Source organism: Lagenorhynchus albirostris, chromosome 4 (genome assembly GCF_949774975.1).
Source record: "Lagenorhynchus albirostris chromosome 4, mLagAlb1.1, whole genome shotgun sequence".
In the NCBI taxonomy this organism is placed as follows: domain Eukaryota; kingdom Metazoa; phylum Chordata; class Mammalia; order Artiodactyla; family Delphinidae; genus Lagenorhynchus; species Lagenorhynchus albirostris.
In genome coordinates this window covers 148169960-148182978 of record NC_083098.1, presented here as the reverse complement: position 1 = coordinate 148182978, position 13019 = coordinate 148169960, and the positions used below count along the sequence as shown (strand labels likewise).

Below are 13019 nucleotides of genomic sequence, written 5' to 3'. Positions count from 1 at the left end.
ACAACAAAGAGTAGCCCCCACTCACCACAACTAGAGAAAGCCCGTGCACAGCAATGAAGACCCAGCACAGCGAAACATAAATAAATAAATTTATTTAAAAATATATATATATATGTAAAAGGTTTAGTGGGTAGAAATTTTTTGAACTTGTTACAGGAAATAGGGCTTCTGCTATCGCAGAGAAACTGCCTTCTGCACACTGGAGCTGGGAGCTGCTGGAGGCAGACGGGTTTCCCTGGCGTTTCACTGAAGGGGCCCAGAGAGCGTGCCTCAGCGTGGCTGCGGGACAGAGCGTCGCGGGCTGGTTTCTGTTGTTTTAATTTATTTATTTATTTATTTTTGGCTGCATTGGCTCTTCGTTGCTATGCGCGGGCTTCAGTAGTTGTGGTGCATGGGCTCAGTAGTTGTGGCTCACGGGCTCTAGAGCGCAGGCTCAGTAGTTGTGGTGCACGGGCTTAGTAGTTGCGGCACACGGGCTCAGTAGTTGTGGCACGTGGGCTCTAGAGTGCAGGCTCCATAGTCATGGCTTGTGGGCTCTAGAGCGCAGGCTCAGTAGTTGGCGGCGCACGGGCTTAGTTGCTCCGCGGAATGTGGGATCTTCTCAGACCAGGGCTCAAACCCATGTCCCCTGCATTGGCAGACGGATTCTTAACCACTGGGCCACCAGGGAAGTCCTTCACAGGGTGGTTTAAACAGCAGGCATTTATTTCTCACAGTCCTGGAGGCTGGGGTCCAAGCTCAGGGTACTACCAAGTGGGTTTGGTTCCCGGTGAGGACCCGCATCCTGGCCTGCAGACGCACCTTCTTGCTGTGTCCTCACAGGCACACAGGGAGCCTGCTGAGCCCTTCCTCTCAGGGCACCAATCCCATCCTGGCCCCACTGTCCTGAATCTCAACCTCCCAAAGGCCCCATGTTTGGAGATGGGGGTTAGGGCTTCAACACATGAATTTTGGGGGCACAATTCAGTCCATACCAGGGGACTCCCGCTGCTTCCATGTGTTTGTTAACCTGATTCTGGTCTCTAAAATTGGGAGAACACTTGCCTAGTGAGAATATTTCCAGAGTTGGTGGTGACTCTGTATTTTACATGCTTGGGACTTCTGCCAGCATCGTCCATTTCTCTAAACGCTATTGTCTTCGTTTTCTATTGCTGGAAAGCAAATTGCCACAAACTTAGTGGCTTAAGAGGACACCCAGTTATTAGTCACAGTTCCACGGTCAGGAGTGCAGCCGGGTGTGGCTGACTCTTCTGCTCAGGGCCTCAGAGGCTGAAGTCAGTGTGTGGGCCAAGCTGCAGCTCTTGTCTGGGACTCACCGCTGGGGACTGCCCTCAGCTCCTAGAGGCACTCCCGTTTTTTGCCCAGGGGGCCATGGGCAGTTGACAGACCATGTTGCTTTCTGCCAGGTCAGCAGGGCTCATCCCTCTGACCTTCTCTTCTGCCACCAGCTGGAGAAAACTCTGCTTTGAAAGACCATGCAATTTGGTCAGGCCACTGGATACCCGCCCTGTGTTAAGGTCAGCTGATTTGAAACCTCGATTACATCTTCAAAAACCCCTTTACAGCAGTATGTGGGATAGTAAGGCCAGAGGTGTGTGTACACTGGGGCCCAGAATCCTGGGGCCTCTCAGAATTCTGCCTACCATAGTCTCCCCTCTGGCCCCCCTAAATTTCATATCCCCCAAGTGCAAACCACACTTGCCCCTCCCTTCCAAGGTTCCGCAGACTCTCATCCCCTGGACCACCTGTCTGGTGCAGCTGTGAACCAGCGAGGTGGGCGCTGTGCCCGCCCCATAGCACCACAGGGCAGACATGCCAGCAGGTGCAACTGTCCTAGTTCAGACGCGGGAAGTGGGGGGGTGACAAGGAGTCGAGTTGCCGCGCAGTTCTGAGACCCTGTGGGGATCCCGGCCCAGGTCTGTGGTTCCGCCCGTGGTTTTTTCATGAAGGGGCCCCGTGTCTGCTGTGGAGTAGCGTCTGCAGCCAGCTGCCTGCCAGTGGAAACTTGGGGTCCCCCAGTCCTTTCGTGGCATTTTTCGTGGTTCTCCAAAGCTTGGATCTGAGTGGGAAATCGATGTGATTATGCAAATACAGTCTGTTTCAGGCTACGTTCTAACTGCACCTTCCCTTTGGCCTCACTTTGTCTGACGTTACTGTCCTGGCCCAGGTTCTCGAGGGCTGGGCCTGATCCCCGCACCCTCCTTGGCCCCCTGTCTTCACCCCCGTCCTGTCTAGAGGGCTGGTGCTGGGCGTGCGGGGTCCCTCGCCCTGTCTGCACGGTGCCCTGCCCCCCGGGGTCAAAGTTGGGACGTCCGTCCACGTGGTTGCACTCGGTCCCAGTCAGAGCGGCCCAGCCTGCTCATCACTGCACCTGTGCTGACATGCGAGCGCCTGTTGGCACATAACACGTGCTCAAGGGCGTGTTTTGAAGCAGTGTTTGAGGGCGTTTCCTGAGACCTCTGAGAGTTCGCACCTGGTCGGTAGTTCGGCTGGATGTAGAATCTACCTTAAAGTCGTCTGTCTTTGGACCTTGGAAAGAGTCACCGCTTTGCCCCGTAGAGTTCGGTGTTGCAGGTGAAGAGTCTGGTGCTGGCTGACTCCTGCCCTGCGTGGGGCACCTCCTTTCCCCGGAACCTTTAGGATCCTTCCTGGCGCCCTTGACGGCTTCAGACGCGGGGACCTGTTTGGATATGGGTCGGCACTTGGTCCCTTGCCGTCTGATTCTTCCAGCTGGGGAAATACTCGAATCACTTTTTCCAAGTCATGAAATACTGCCTGTAAACAAGCATGGTGGATGACACAGGAATACACGGGTACTCATCACCCAGCCTGAGGAGTAAAGCGTGAGACTGGACGTCAAGGCCCTTCTGTTTTCTTTTTCTGAAACACCTGTTAGTTGGGTGTTGCATCCCTTCTCTTTCCTGTCTTTTCTACCCTTTGGAAAGATTTTCTCAACTTAAAAAAATATATTTATTTATTTATTTGGCTGCGCCAGGTCTTTGTTGCAGCACGTGGGATCTTTCGTTGCAGCACGCGAACTCGTAGTTGTGGCACGCGGGATCTAGTTCCCTGACCAGGAATCGAACCCGGGCCCCCTGCATTGGGAGTGCGGAGTCGTACCCGCTGGACCACCAGGGAGGTCCCAGGATTTTCTCAACGTTATCATACAGTCCTGTTGAATTTTCAGTGTTGCTGGTCACATGGCTGACTCTGTAGTCTAGGGAGGTGGGTGACACAGAATCAGTCAGTTACAGGTGTGGCGGGTGGTAGCTCAGAGTCCTGTGCCGGTGGGCATGGACCTTAAACAGGGTGGCCTCAGAAAGCTCGCTAGGGAGGTGGCACTGGAGCAGAGGCTTGTTGGGGGTGACCGTCGGAGAGAGAACGTCCCAGCAGAGAGTACAGTAATGCGAGGACCCCGAGCAGGGACTGCACTTAGAATGTTCTAGACCCCCAAGGGGGTCCACCGTGGCCGTCGTGGAGGAAGGTGGCCTTGGGGCCTCGTGAGCCACCGGAGGCTGAAGCTTTCCCTGAGCCTTTGCAGGATTTCTCACCGGGGACCCCTCGAGCCGTGTTGGGGTCAGTGTGGCCCGGCATGGACGGCACGGGAGCGGGGCAGGTGTGAGCACAGAGGCCTGTGGGGCCGTCCACCTTTCAGGCCTTGCTCAGACCCAGCGCTGCTACCAGAGTGTGAGTCCCGCAACCCACTGTGTGCCAGGCACCGTCATGGGTGTGGGCTCGCCTGGTGAGCGAGGCCGCCGGGGCCGCAGGGAGCAGTGAGGCCGTGGGGCCGGGTCGGCCAGGCAAAGGGCCTCGGGGGGCCCGACAGAGCGGGGCTCCTCTCGTGCACCCGCCCGGGGCACCGGGGTGGCCTGTCCAGCTCGCCTGGGTGCAGTCGGGGGCAGAGCTGAGCACAGCGTCCGCGCGGAGCGGCTGGTCTTGAGAAGAGGGTGTCGGCAGGGAGCAGAGGCCGGCAGTTTGGTGAAAGGAGGAGGAGAAGGTTTCCCAGAGTGCTTGGGTGCCGGCTGACTGGACAGGTCTTACTTCCTGGGCACCGGCTCTGGGGCGGGCGCCCTGCTGGACGTGGTGCCCCGTGTTGAGGACACGGCCTCGGCCCTGCCGGGGGCGCCGGCACACACACCGAGGGTGGTGACAGCGTGGGGACAGGACAGCGAGCGGGTTAGGACTGGGGCTTGGGTGGCCTCTCCGGGAGTCTTGGGGTCTCTGGTGGCCGCCCTGAGGATGCAGTGTCAGGCTGCCAGGCAGCAGCACGTACACAGCTGAGGGGTGGGCAAGGCCAAGGGGAATGGAGCCGACTTGGACAGGCGCCGTCGCGGACACCGATGTGGTCAGGGCGGAACGTGGAGGGAGGGCACCCCTTGTCAGCAGTCGGGTTCCTTCGGTTGGTTTATTCAGGGGTGTGTGTCTGGTTTGTGTTTCTAAGGCTGCTCAGGCTTCTCTGTGGAGAAGGGATCGGCGGCGCCGTGGTTGAGGGGGCCGTCCGGCCAGGAGCCGCGGCATCATCCAGGGCGGGGCCACGGGCGCAGAAGGCCGCGGAGGCTGTGGTGTTGGGGCCAGGCGGGGAGAACGGCCCTCCGGGCACAGGTGGCCTCCACAGTGGGCATGTCCCCGGAACGGCCGCCTGCACAGAGCCGCGGCCACACACAGCGCTCGCGGCAGCCTCGTCCCCACAGCCCCGAGGGATGCAGGCAGGTTGCCGCTGTGGGCGAGGGGCCGGGCGTCAGGGCAGGCGCCGCTCAGACAGAAGGAGTGAGCCACCGTCCATGCGCCGTCCATGCGGCCGCTCGGCGAGTCTCAGGACGGCGGCCTGCCCCGTTCACACAGCTTCCAGAGTCAGGGCCCAGGCGGTCCTTTAAAGTACGTGCTGTTGTTATTTGTCAGACGTTCCGCAGTGCAGCTGTTTAATGAGTTTACAGGCTACCGTGAGCAATTCTTTGCCAATAAATTTGATGACCCGTTTCCTAGGAAAGTATAACTTAGCAACACTAACCCCCAAATAAATAGAAAATGTTAAGGTTCTCATAAGATGTGTGAATGGCGGGAAGCATGACCGGGGTGGGCTTGTGTGGGGAGGCAGTTCTTTCTCCGGGGGTCCTGAGGGGAAGGGGATGGGACTGGCTGAGGCCAGCGCCTCTGGGAGGGGCCGAGGGCCCCCGGTCACGTGTGGCATGGCCGCAGTCGGAGACCCCGGGCTGTGCCCCGTGCCGAGTGGCAGCGCGTGCTCGCATTTGATTCGTGCGTCACGAGGGTCTGAGGGTGCATTTGAGTGAGAATGAGGGGGTGTTAGACGTATCGGAGGGAAGTGCACTGTTACACTAGGAGCAGCAGTAAATGTTGGGTGGTTAGGGTTGTAGGGCTTTCTCCTTAATTACATTCAGTAAGGAATTCCAGATTGTGATTAGTAAATGCATTTATGCTGCAAAACAAACCCAGTGCATTTCCCTAGAGGACGAAAGGGATAACGTAGGTGTAATACAAGGGCAGCGGTGCAGGGAAGACCCCTCAAACATGCTGTGGAGTCAGGGGCAGGGGCGGGAGCAGGGCAGACGGGGTGGGCAGTGATCCGAGGTGCGTGGACAGGAAGGCAGGGCCTCTTCTCGCAGGCGCAAATGCCCCCGGCACCCGGGGTGAGCCTGAGGGTGTGGGGAGCGCGGCCTGGCCCTTCTGCAGTGTCGGGCTGGGGTTGGTCTCCATGACCTGCTGCTTCCCCCGTGTCAGGGGCCACATGAGAGGGGTCAGCTGGGCTGCAGGGTGGGCAGTGGCCTTGGAGATTGGGGGCGTTGGCGCTGTCCTCGTCACCGGAAACTTGTCGAGAGCACATCTGTGGGGTAGGGGACGGAAGACGGGAGGGAGAGGTCTGAGCAGGTGGGTGGGTCCTGTCGAGGGGGTCCTGTCGGGAGGGAGGTATGGAAGTTTCTGGAATGAGAAGGGCTTGCTGGGACCGTCAGAGCCCTCGAGAAGCAGAGTGGGGACTGGATCAGCCTGGAGACCAGAGAACGGGGTGTGGAAGCTGATATTCTATCCCCAGGTAGGAGGGAGAAGGTCCCCTTGGAAAGCGGGTGCTGCGGGGGTGCAGGGGGGGTGGGGAGGTGGGAAGAGGCCACCTGGCAGTGTTGGGGCCCCTCGGGGGAGGCCAGGCCTCCTGGAGCGTTGGTGTCCTGGAGCGTCTGGCCAGTCACGAGCCCCCAGGGGTGCTGACTTTCTGCCGTAGGCCGCGTCCAGAGGACTCGGGACGCTCAGCCGCGCTGCTCCCCACGGGCGGCTGCTGGGAAGAGCTGTGAACGTCAGGCACATCTAGTGGGTGTGTGTGTTAGTGGCTCTTAAATGGAGAGCTTTTACCAGGTGTGGACAGTTACCTCTATTCTTAATCGCTGAGAGTTGTTTGAAAATCACGAATGGATAATGAGTTTCATCAAGTGATTTCTGTGCGTCTATGGGAGGATCTTATCGTTTCCCTCCTTTTAGCTTTTGTCATGAATTCCATCCGCTTCTTACACGAGTCCCTCGTATTCTGGGGTGGCCCTCCTGCACACCCCGGAGGACGTGTCACGATTGTCACTTGGTCTGTCCCCCGTTCCACTCCGGTGTGTGTTGTGTAGGCCTCACGCAAGAGTCGGGAATCTGTCTCAAGGATTCTCTGGGCGGGTCTGCGTGGGAGGGGGGCTCCCACAGGTTTGGTAAAACCGGCCTGGGCCAGCTTCCTTAGAACTAACTCTGCAGGTTCTGTTTCTGCTTGCCTCAATTCTGCTGAGTTATTTTTCTAGGAATTTATCCATTTCTTATGAACTTTCAACTCGATTGGCATGAAGTTGTTCATGATGTTATATTATTACTCAGATGTCACCTTCTCAGTGAAATATTCCCAGCCACCCTGTTCTCCCGACCCCCTTTCCCCGCTCTGGTTGGTCGTGTTTGTCACCTTTGACATCTAAATAATGGACCTGCTCGTGGCATTTATTATTTATTGTCTGTCTTCCTCCATGAGAATGTGGGCTCTAGGGATTTGTGTCTTTTTTGTTCGCTGCTGTCTAAGAACTCATGTCAAGCGTCTATAACTGTGTAGCTGGCCACACCGAGATTAAATTAAACTGAGTACACTGAGGTGCTGCGCTCACACTTGGCCAGAGTTCAAGGGCTCGGTGGCCGCCGTGTGGATGGCAGGTGGAGCAGTTTCCAGCCTCACGGGCTCTGGTCTCACCCCACAGGGGCTCTGGTCTCACCCCACAGGGGCTCTGGTCTCACCCCACAGGGGTCCTGGTCTCACCCCACAGGGGCTCTGGTCTCACCCCACAGGGGCTCTGCTCTGCACCCCACAGGGGCTCTGGTCTCACCCCACAGGGGCTCTGGTCTCACCTCACAGGGGCTCTGGTCTCACCCCACAGGGGCTCTGGTCTCACCTCACAGGGGCTCTGCTCTGCACCCCACAGGGGCTCTGGTCTCACCCCACAGGGGCTCTGGTCTCACCCCACAGGGGCTCTGGTCTGCACCCCACAGGGGTCCTGGTCTGCACCCACGTTCGGGTCTCCTCTGTGTTCTCTTGTAAGTGCCTTTTAATCTCCCTGAGTAACTGACCCACTTCCTCACTTTCTTCCTTTTTCTTGTAAAAGTTAATTGAGCTTTAAAGACTAGTTACTAAAGCATGCAGTTATGGGAAAACTTGGAGAGTAAAAGTGCTATAAGTTGGGTGTGATACGAATCACTTGAGTATCAGGCCTCTTGTCCCAGGTGTCTCTCGTGGTTTCGGGGCCCTGGTGCTTTCCACCCCTGCTTTTCAGAAGGGAGCAGCCCCCGGGCCCTGCCCCCTTCCCCCCGATGGGTGGGGGGAGACCTCGGGCTTCCATGAGGAGGGGGGGCATGGGCAGACGAGGGGGGGGTCCACCGAGGTTTGGACGCCCAGCCACCCCACCCCTCAGACCTCCGAGAGCAACTGGCGGCTCTCTGGTCCCGCAGCTCCCGTTGCCCCGAGTTGAGGCCAGGTCCTTCCAGGGGCCTTGTGCTACCGATTCAGTGCCGCCCTTCCGCTGCCCCTTGGTTGGCCTGCCACTCGTCCTAGCCCCTCACCTGTGCTTGCCTGTGCTCACCTGGCTGAGGCCCCAAGGCCCCACGCGAGCCTGCACGGGCCCGCTCCATCCCCACGCGCTGGTTTGTCTGTTGTCCGTGCTGGCCCAGAGCCCGGCTGGAGCCTGTGGGCGTCCTCGTTCCGGGTCACTGAGTGAGCGGCCCGGGGGACTCCTTCACAGGGCGTGAGATGCGAACAGCATCACAGAAATTAAATAACACGGTTCGCTCTCGCCGGCGTCCCTGAGGCCCAGCCTCCCACTAGGTCACCCTGAAGCCCACCGCCTCCCCAGGAGCTTTCCAGGGCCCTTGTCCTGCTGTCTTGGTCCCCAGAGCACGTGGTGCAGCCCCTGCATGCCCCCAGCTCCCAGCAGCCCTGGGCCTCGGTGCCACCAGGCTGCCACCCAGACCTGCCCCTGTCTCCGTGCCCCGTGCCTTTACTGTCAGCCAGGCTTGGTTTTCTTTTGGTTGTTTTAAGCAGGTAAAGGAAGAGACCTGTTTACCTGAGCCGCCGAAGCTGCGGGTCCGGGGAGCCAGGCTCTGTGTGGACGGCACGTGTGGGTGACGCCTCGTCCCGTGTGTCTCCACAGGCTTCAGAATGTAGCGGAGGATCCGGCTGTGTGTACAGGTAAATGCGGCGTAAACTTCGATCTTCCTCTCCTTTCAGTGCATGTGAATTGATTACATTTACCTTCAATTACACCTTATGAGTCTGTTGTAGCCACAGAAAAGGTCAGTGCCTTGTAACGCCTTTAAAATTTAACGTGGGGCAGCTCCAGAGCGGATCAGGGCACAGTTATTTACACATATTCAAGTTTCCTCTCGATTAACGTTTCTGATCGACCCTGTCCCACTGTTTGCTACGTGGGACTCATCTAAAACTTCTAGCAAGACTGTAATTACAGGGCTGTGTGCGTCACATAAATGACACGAAATTGAATAGCAGGTCCCGTTTCTGTGCTAGAAAATGGAAAGACAGCGAGAGACACAAGGCAGGCACAGACGTGACGAGCCAGAGCGCGGAGGGCACGGCGGACGAGGAGTGACCGCGTTGCACCCGTAGCCGGAAGCGTCCGATGCAGAGGCAGCAGGAGGGGACAGACGGCCTCACAAGGAGGTGGGAGATGCGGCCTTCTCCGGGCGGGCCTGCTGTCCCAGGAAGTGTCCGAGCTACTGCCTGGGCCCCGCAGTTGGCAGGGGAGCACGGGACCCAGAGCCTCGAGCCGCCATCCTTCTCTGTCTGGATGGGCGCCCACCTGGTGTCTGGTGTTGGGTGTCGGATGCTGTGCAGGGCGGCCTGGGGACCGTACCGCGGCGGTGGTGACCGTGAGCGTTGGCCCCTCACGACGGCAGCTACTTGTGTGCCTGGGGCCGGCATGGAGGCCCCGTGTGGGCAGAGCTGGCTGCCCAGGCCCCTTGGCAGGCGCTGCGCCTGGACAGCCTGGCCCCCTGTCTGGCCTTAGCTTTTACGACCCTGATGGCATTGCAGAGTGACCTCTCCCCTGGGGACTCGGGGTGGGGGACCCTCTGGCAGGAGTCCTGCCAGGGGTGCTGTGTCCTTCTCCGTGTGATGGTTGGCCGGTCCTCACCTGGGTGTCACCTGGTCACCCAGTCGGGGACCTCTAGGGGTTTCTCCTCTGAGGGTCCCGCCCTCCCTTGGGGCTGATGAGTGTTTGGTGGGGAGACGCTTGGAGCCTTTAGGAACCTTCACTTCCTTGGCGAAGTCTCGCTGCTGCTGACCACCCCCCGAGGATTCCTAAGCGAGTGGTCACTGCAGTTGTCCTGGGGTGGTGACCTTGCAGCCCTCCTTCCACTTATCAGCTCCCATTCTGCGAGGAAGGGTGTCCCTTGTCTGTCTGTCTGTCTGTGTAGCCTCATGGGCCTCTGTGTTATCCTGCCGTGGTAAGCAGTGATAGTAGTTGTTCCCTATCTGAGCACAGTGGGGCCCCAGGTCCTGCTATGCTCCTTGCCCAGCCCGGAGTTGGTTGCGTGTCCAGGCAGCGCTGGCCCCTTGCGGCAGACGTGGTGTGGACACGCCAGGTCCTAGGGCTGCCTAGGAGTGGTCACTCCCGGGCCCTCCCAGCAGACAGAGCTGGGAGTGAGTGGGTGAGTCCACACTCGTGTGCATACACATGTGTACCTGTCTGCCTGGTTGCCACTAAACACGAGTTCGCACTGACCCCAACCCCCGTCTGTGTGACTTTGGAGCTGGTTTTGGTTGTGATCTGGCTGTGGGTTGGTGACGTGTGTGAACAGCGCCCAGTGAGCCGAGGGCACAGCGCCGGGCTCGGTCGTGCCGGTGGTGGACGGCGCACCCTGGGCCTCGGCGTCCAGCGGGGACGTTGCCCAGTCAGTGCTCTCCCGTCTCTGCTTTGCTTCCCTTGGGAGTGACTAGGGTTTCTCTCCTTTAGATTATTTCCCATTACTTCCTGCTCCACGAGGCGTGTGGGCCCTTCTCCACGGAGCCGGTCCTAGTGGGTGCGAGTGGTCAGGCCGGGCCTGGCACAGCACGTGGTGACCAAGACACCAGAGCGAGTGGGCCTCGCAGACGTGGGCTCGTTTCCCGTGGGTCGGCCCGTGGGGCGCCTGTGAGAAGCACCCCTTTTAGTCTCTCCTGACAGCTCAGAGCCCACTGCAGGGGCCGAGGGAGAGGTGTCTCTAGCGGGGACACGCGTCGGCTCGCGCCTGTGATCGAGGGGAGAGGAGAGACTCGGGTGAGAACCGCGAGTGTTGCCGCACGTCTTACTCTCCGTGAATAAAGTCGTAGGGCGTTCTTGCTGGTTTACAGGCTCTCTCGCTTTATGGGTGAACTGAGCCTGGCAGCCTTGCTGGTTGCGTCAGTCTGCGCTGAAAGTCTTTTCCGCTGGGTTTCAGTGCAGGTGACGATTTAGTCTCCAGGGGGCCCCGCCCGCCCAGCCGTTTCCTTCCCTCTGCCTTCGGGCAACAGCGTTGAGCCGCGGGAGCCCGTGCGCCAGGTGCGCTGTGGCTGCTGGGCGAGGCGGCACTGTCCAGCCTGCCGCCCACGCGGATGCGGAGGCCCTCCGTCTCCTGGATCGTGGTCCTGTCTCTCTCTGCGGAGTTCTCTTGGTGATGCTTGTCTTGAAAATTCCCTGCATCCTGCACGGCGTCAGCATCCGGCGAGTCTCCTACTTGTACTGCAGGGAACCCCCAGGAATCTAGTGGCTGCGGCCACATGGGTGTCTGACCTGCCAGCGCTGCAGGCCAGAGTCCAGAACGGGTCTCACGGGGCTAAAATCCAGGTGTGGGCAGGGCTGCTCCTCCCAGAGAGGCTCCTTCCAGCTCCTAGAAGCCCCCTCCCTGTTCACAGCCCACAGGCAGCTTCTCCTGTCTCCTCCGAGCCTCGTGCCCTCGTACGGGCCCTGTGGTGACACGAGGTCCCGCTGGGGCTTCCAGGGCCGTCTCCCGCCTCAGGGGCCTTTTGCCATGTGAGGTGACACACAGGTTTGGGGTAGGATGTGGTGTCTTTGGGACTGTTTCCCCTGCTGCACAGCATTGTATTGGGTCAGATGACAAGACCCTGCCCTCGTGAGCCTGTGGTCTGGCAGGAGAGCCAGTCAGAGCCACCCCAGCTCTGGAGGGCACCCGCCCACCGGCGCAGAGACGACGCGTCCACACTTCAGTGCACAGACGTTTGGACTTTTACGATGCCGTGTTGTGGGCTGTGCTTCCCAGGGTGGGGGGGCCTTAGCTGCTCCCATGTGGTCGGCTTTACGGAGGAACCAGAGCTCCAGAGAGACCACGTTTCCTTCTGCCTAGACCCAGCCTCAGCTTGGCCCACCTGCTCCCTGGCCTCTCCGCCCACTGCTCCACAAACCTCCCCTGCTTCGCGTCATCTCACCAGCTGGCCTCCGGGGTTCTGAGCAGGAAGAGAGGGCCCGGGGGCCCGGAAGGGGGAGAAGTGAGAAGCGGCAGCGTGTCCGCGGCCCGGCGCTGCCCTGGGGCCAGGATGACCCAGTCCTCCAGGGGCGGCTGGGTGGTTGCCTGTCTCATGGTGGAAGCAGGGCTGCAGGGCGGGGACCTGGCCTCAGCCCTGCTCACTCTGAGCTCCTCCTGGACACACAGACTGTAGCTCGATTTCCGCTGAACCCAAACCTTTGATGAAACATCACACCGTTTCATGTATTAGTTAATACGTGTTTTTTTCTTGCAGAAGCCAAAGATGTTGACCAGAAAGATTAAACTCTGGGACATAAACGCCCACATCACCTGCCGCCTGTGCAGCGGGTATCTCATCGACGCGACCACGGTGACCGAGTGTCTGCACACGTGTATGTGCGGAAAATTCTAGAATGTGGCCTTAGCTGGGGGTGGGGGGGCACGGTGACTGCACACATGTATGTGCAGAATATTCTAGAACGTGGCCTTAGACAGCCGTGGGGGGGGAGCAGTGACTGAGTGCACACATGTATGTGCGGAATGTTCTAGAACGTGGCCTTAGACAGCCATGGGGGGGAGCAGTGACTGAGTGCACACATGTATGTGCGGAATGTTCTGTGTGCTCTTGATACTTTGGCTTTTTTTACCAAAAGCTTTTAGCTGAAGTACACAGCAGGACACAGCAGCAGGAGTACAGGAGATCTTGAAGATAAATGAGAAAAATTGTCTGAAGTTAAAACACTGTGGGTAATTTCAGTAGACATGTCACTTTAGAAAGCTGAATAAAAAGGAAAAATTAGGTATTTCGATATAACAACTAAACCGTTACGTGTGGTACGACAGAATATTCGTTTCTAGTGGGCAGAAATGCTTATTTTTGCCGTTTGCAAATGACTTCCTTAAACTCCGTAGACAGAGGAGTCTGCTCGTCTGCCGCTCAGGCCAGTGGGTGTTTGGAGGTCTGGACTTCGAGCTGGTGCTGACCTTGGGCGCGCCTTCCTTTAAGCCCCGCCGCCCCTGCCCTTGCCGAGCAGGCTGCAGCCTTC

At 58.8% G+C, this 13019-nt stretch overlaps 1 protein-coding gene across 5 annotated transcripts in view; it reads left to right on the top strand.

The window, feature by feature from the left end:
• Positions 1 to 13019, top strand: part of PCGF3 (polycomb group ring finger 3) — a 57866-nt gene that overhangs the window by 6827 nt on the left and 38020 nt on the right. For 3 of the 5 annotated variants that reach the window (XM_060148983.1, XM_060148980.1, XM_060148984.1), the window contains exons 2-4: positions 8558 to 8704; positions 9041 to 9193; positions 12248 to 12365. In XM_060148983.1, the coding sequence (XP_060004966.1) occupies positions 12257 to 12365 (109 nt within the window). In that variant the 5' untranslated portion in view covers positions 8558 to 8704; positions 9041 to 9193; positions 12248 to 12256. Of the gene's footprint in view, positions 1 to 8554; positions 8705 to 9040; positions 9194 to 12247; positions 12366 to 13019 lie in introns of all 5 variants that reach the window. The other 2 variants (XM_060148982.1, XM_060148981.1) reach the window with 2 other exon arrangements.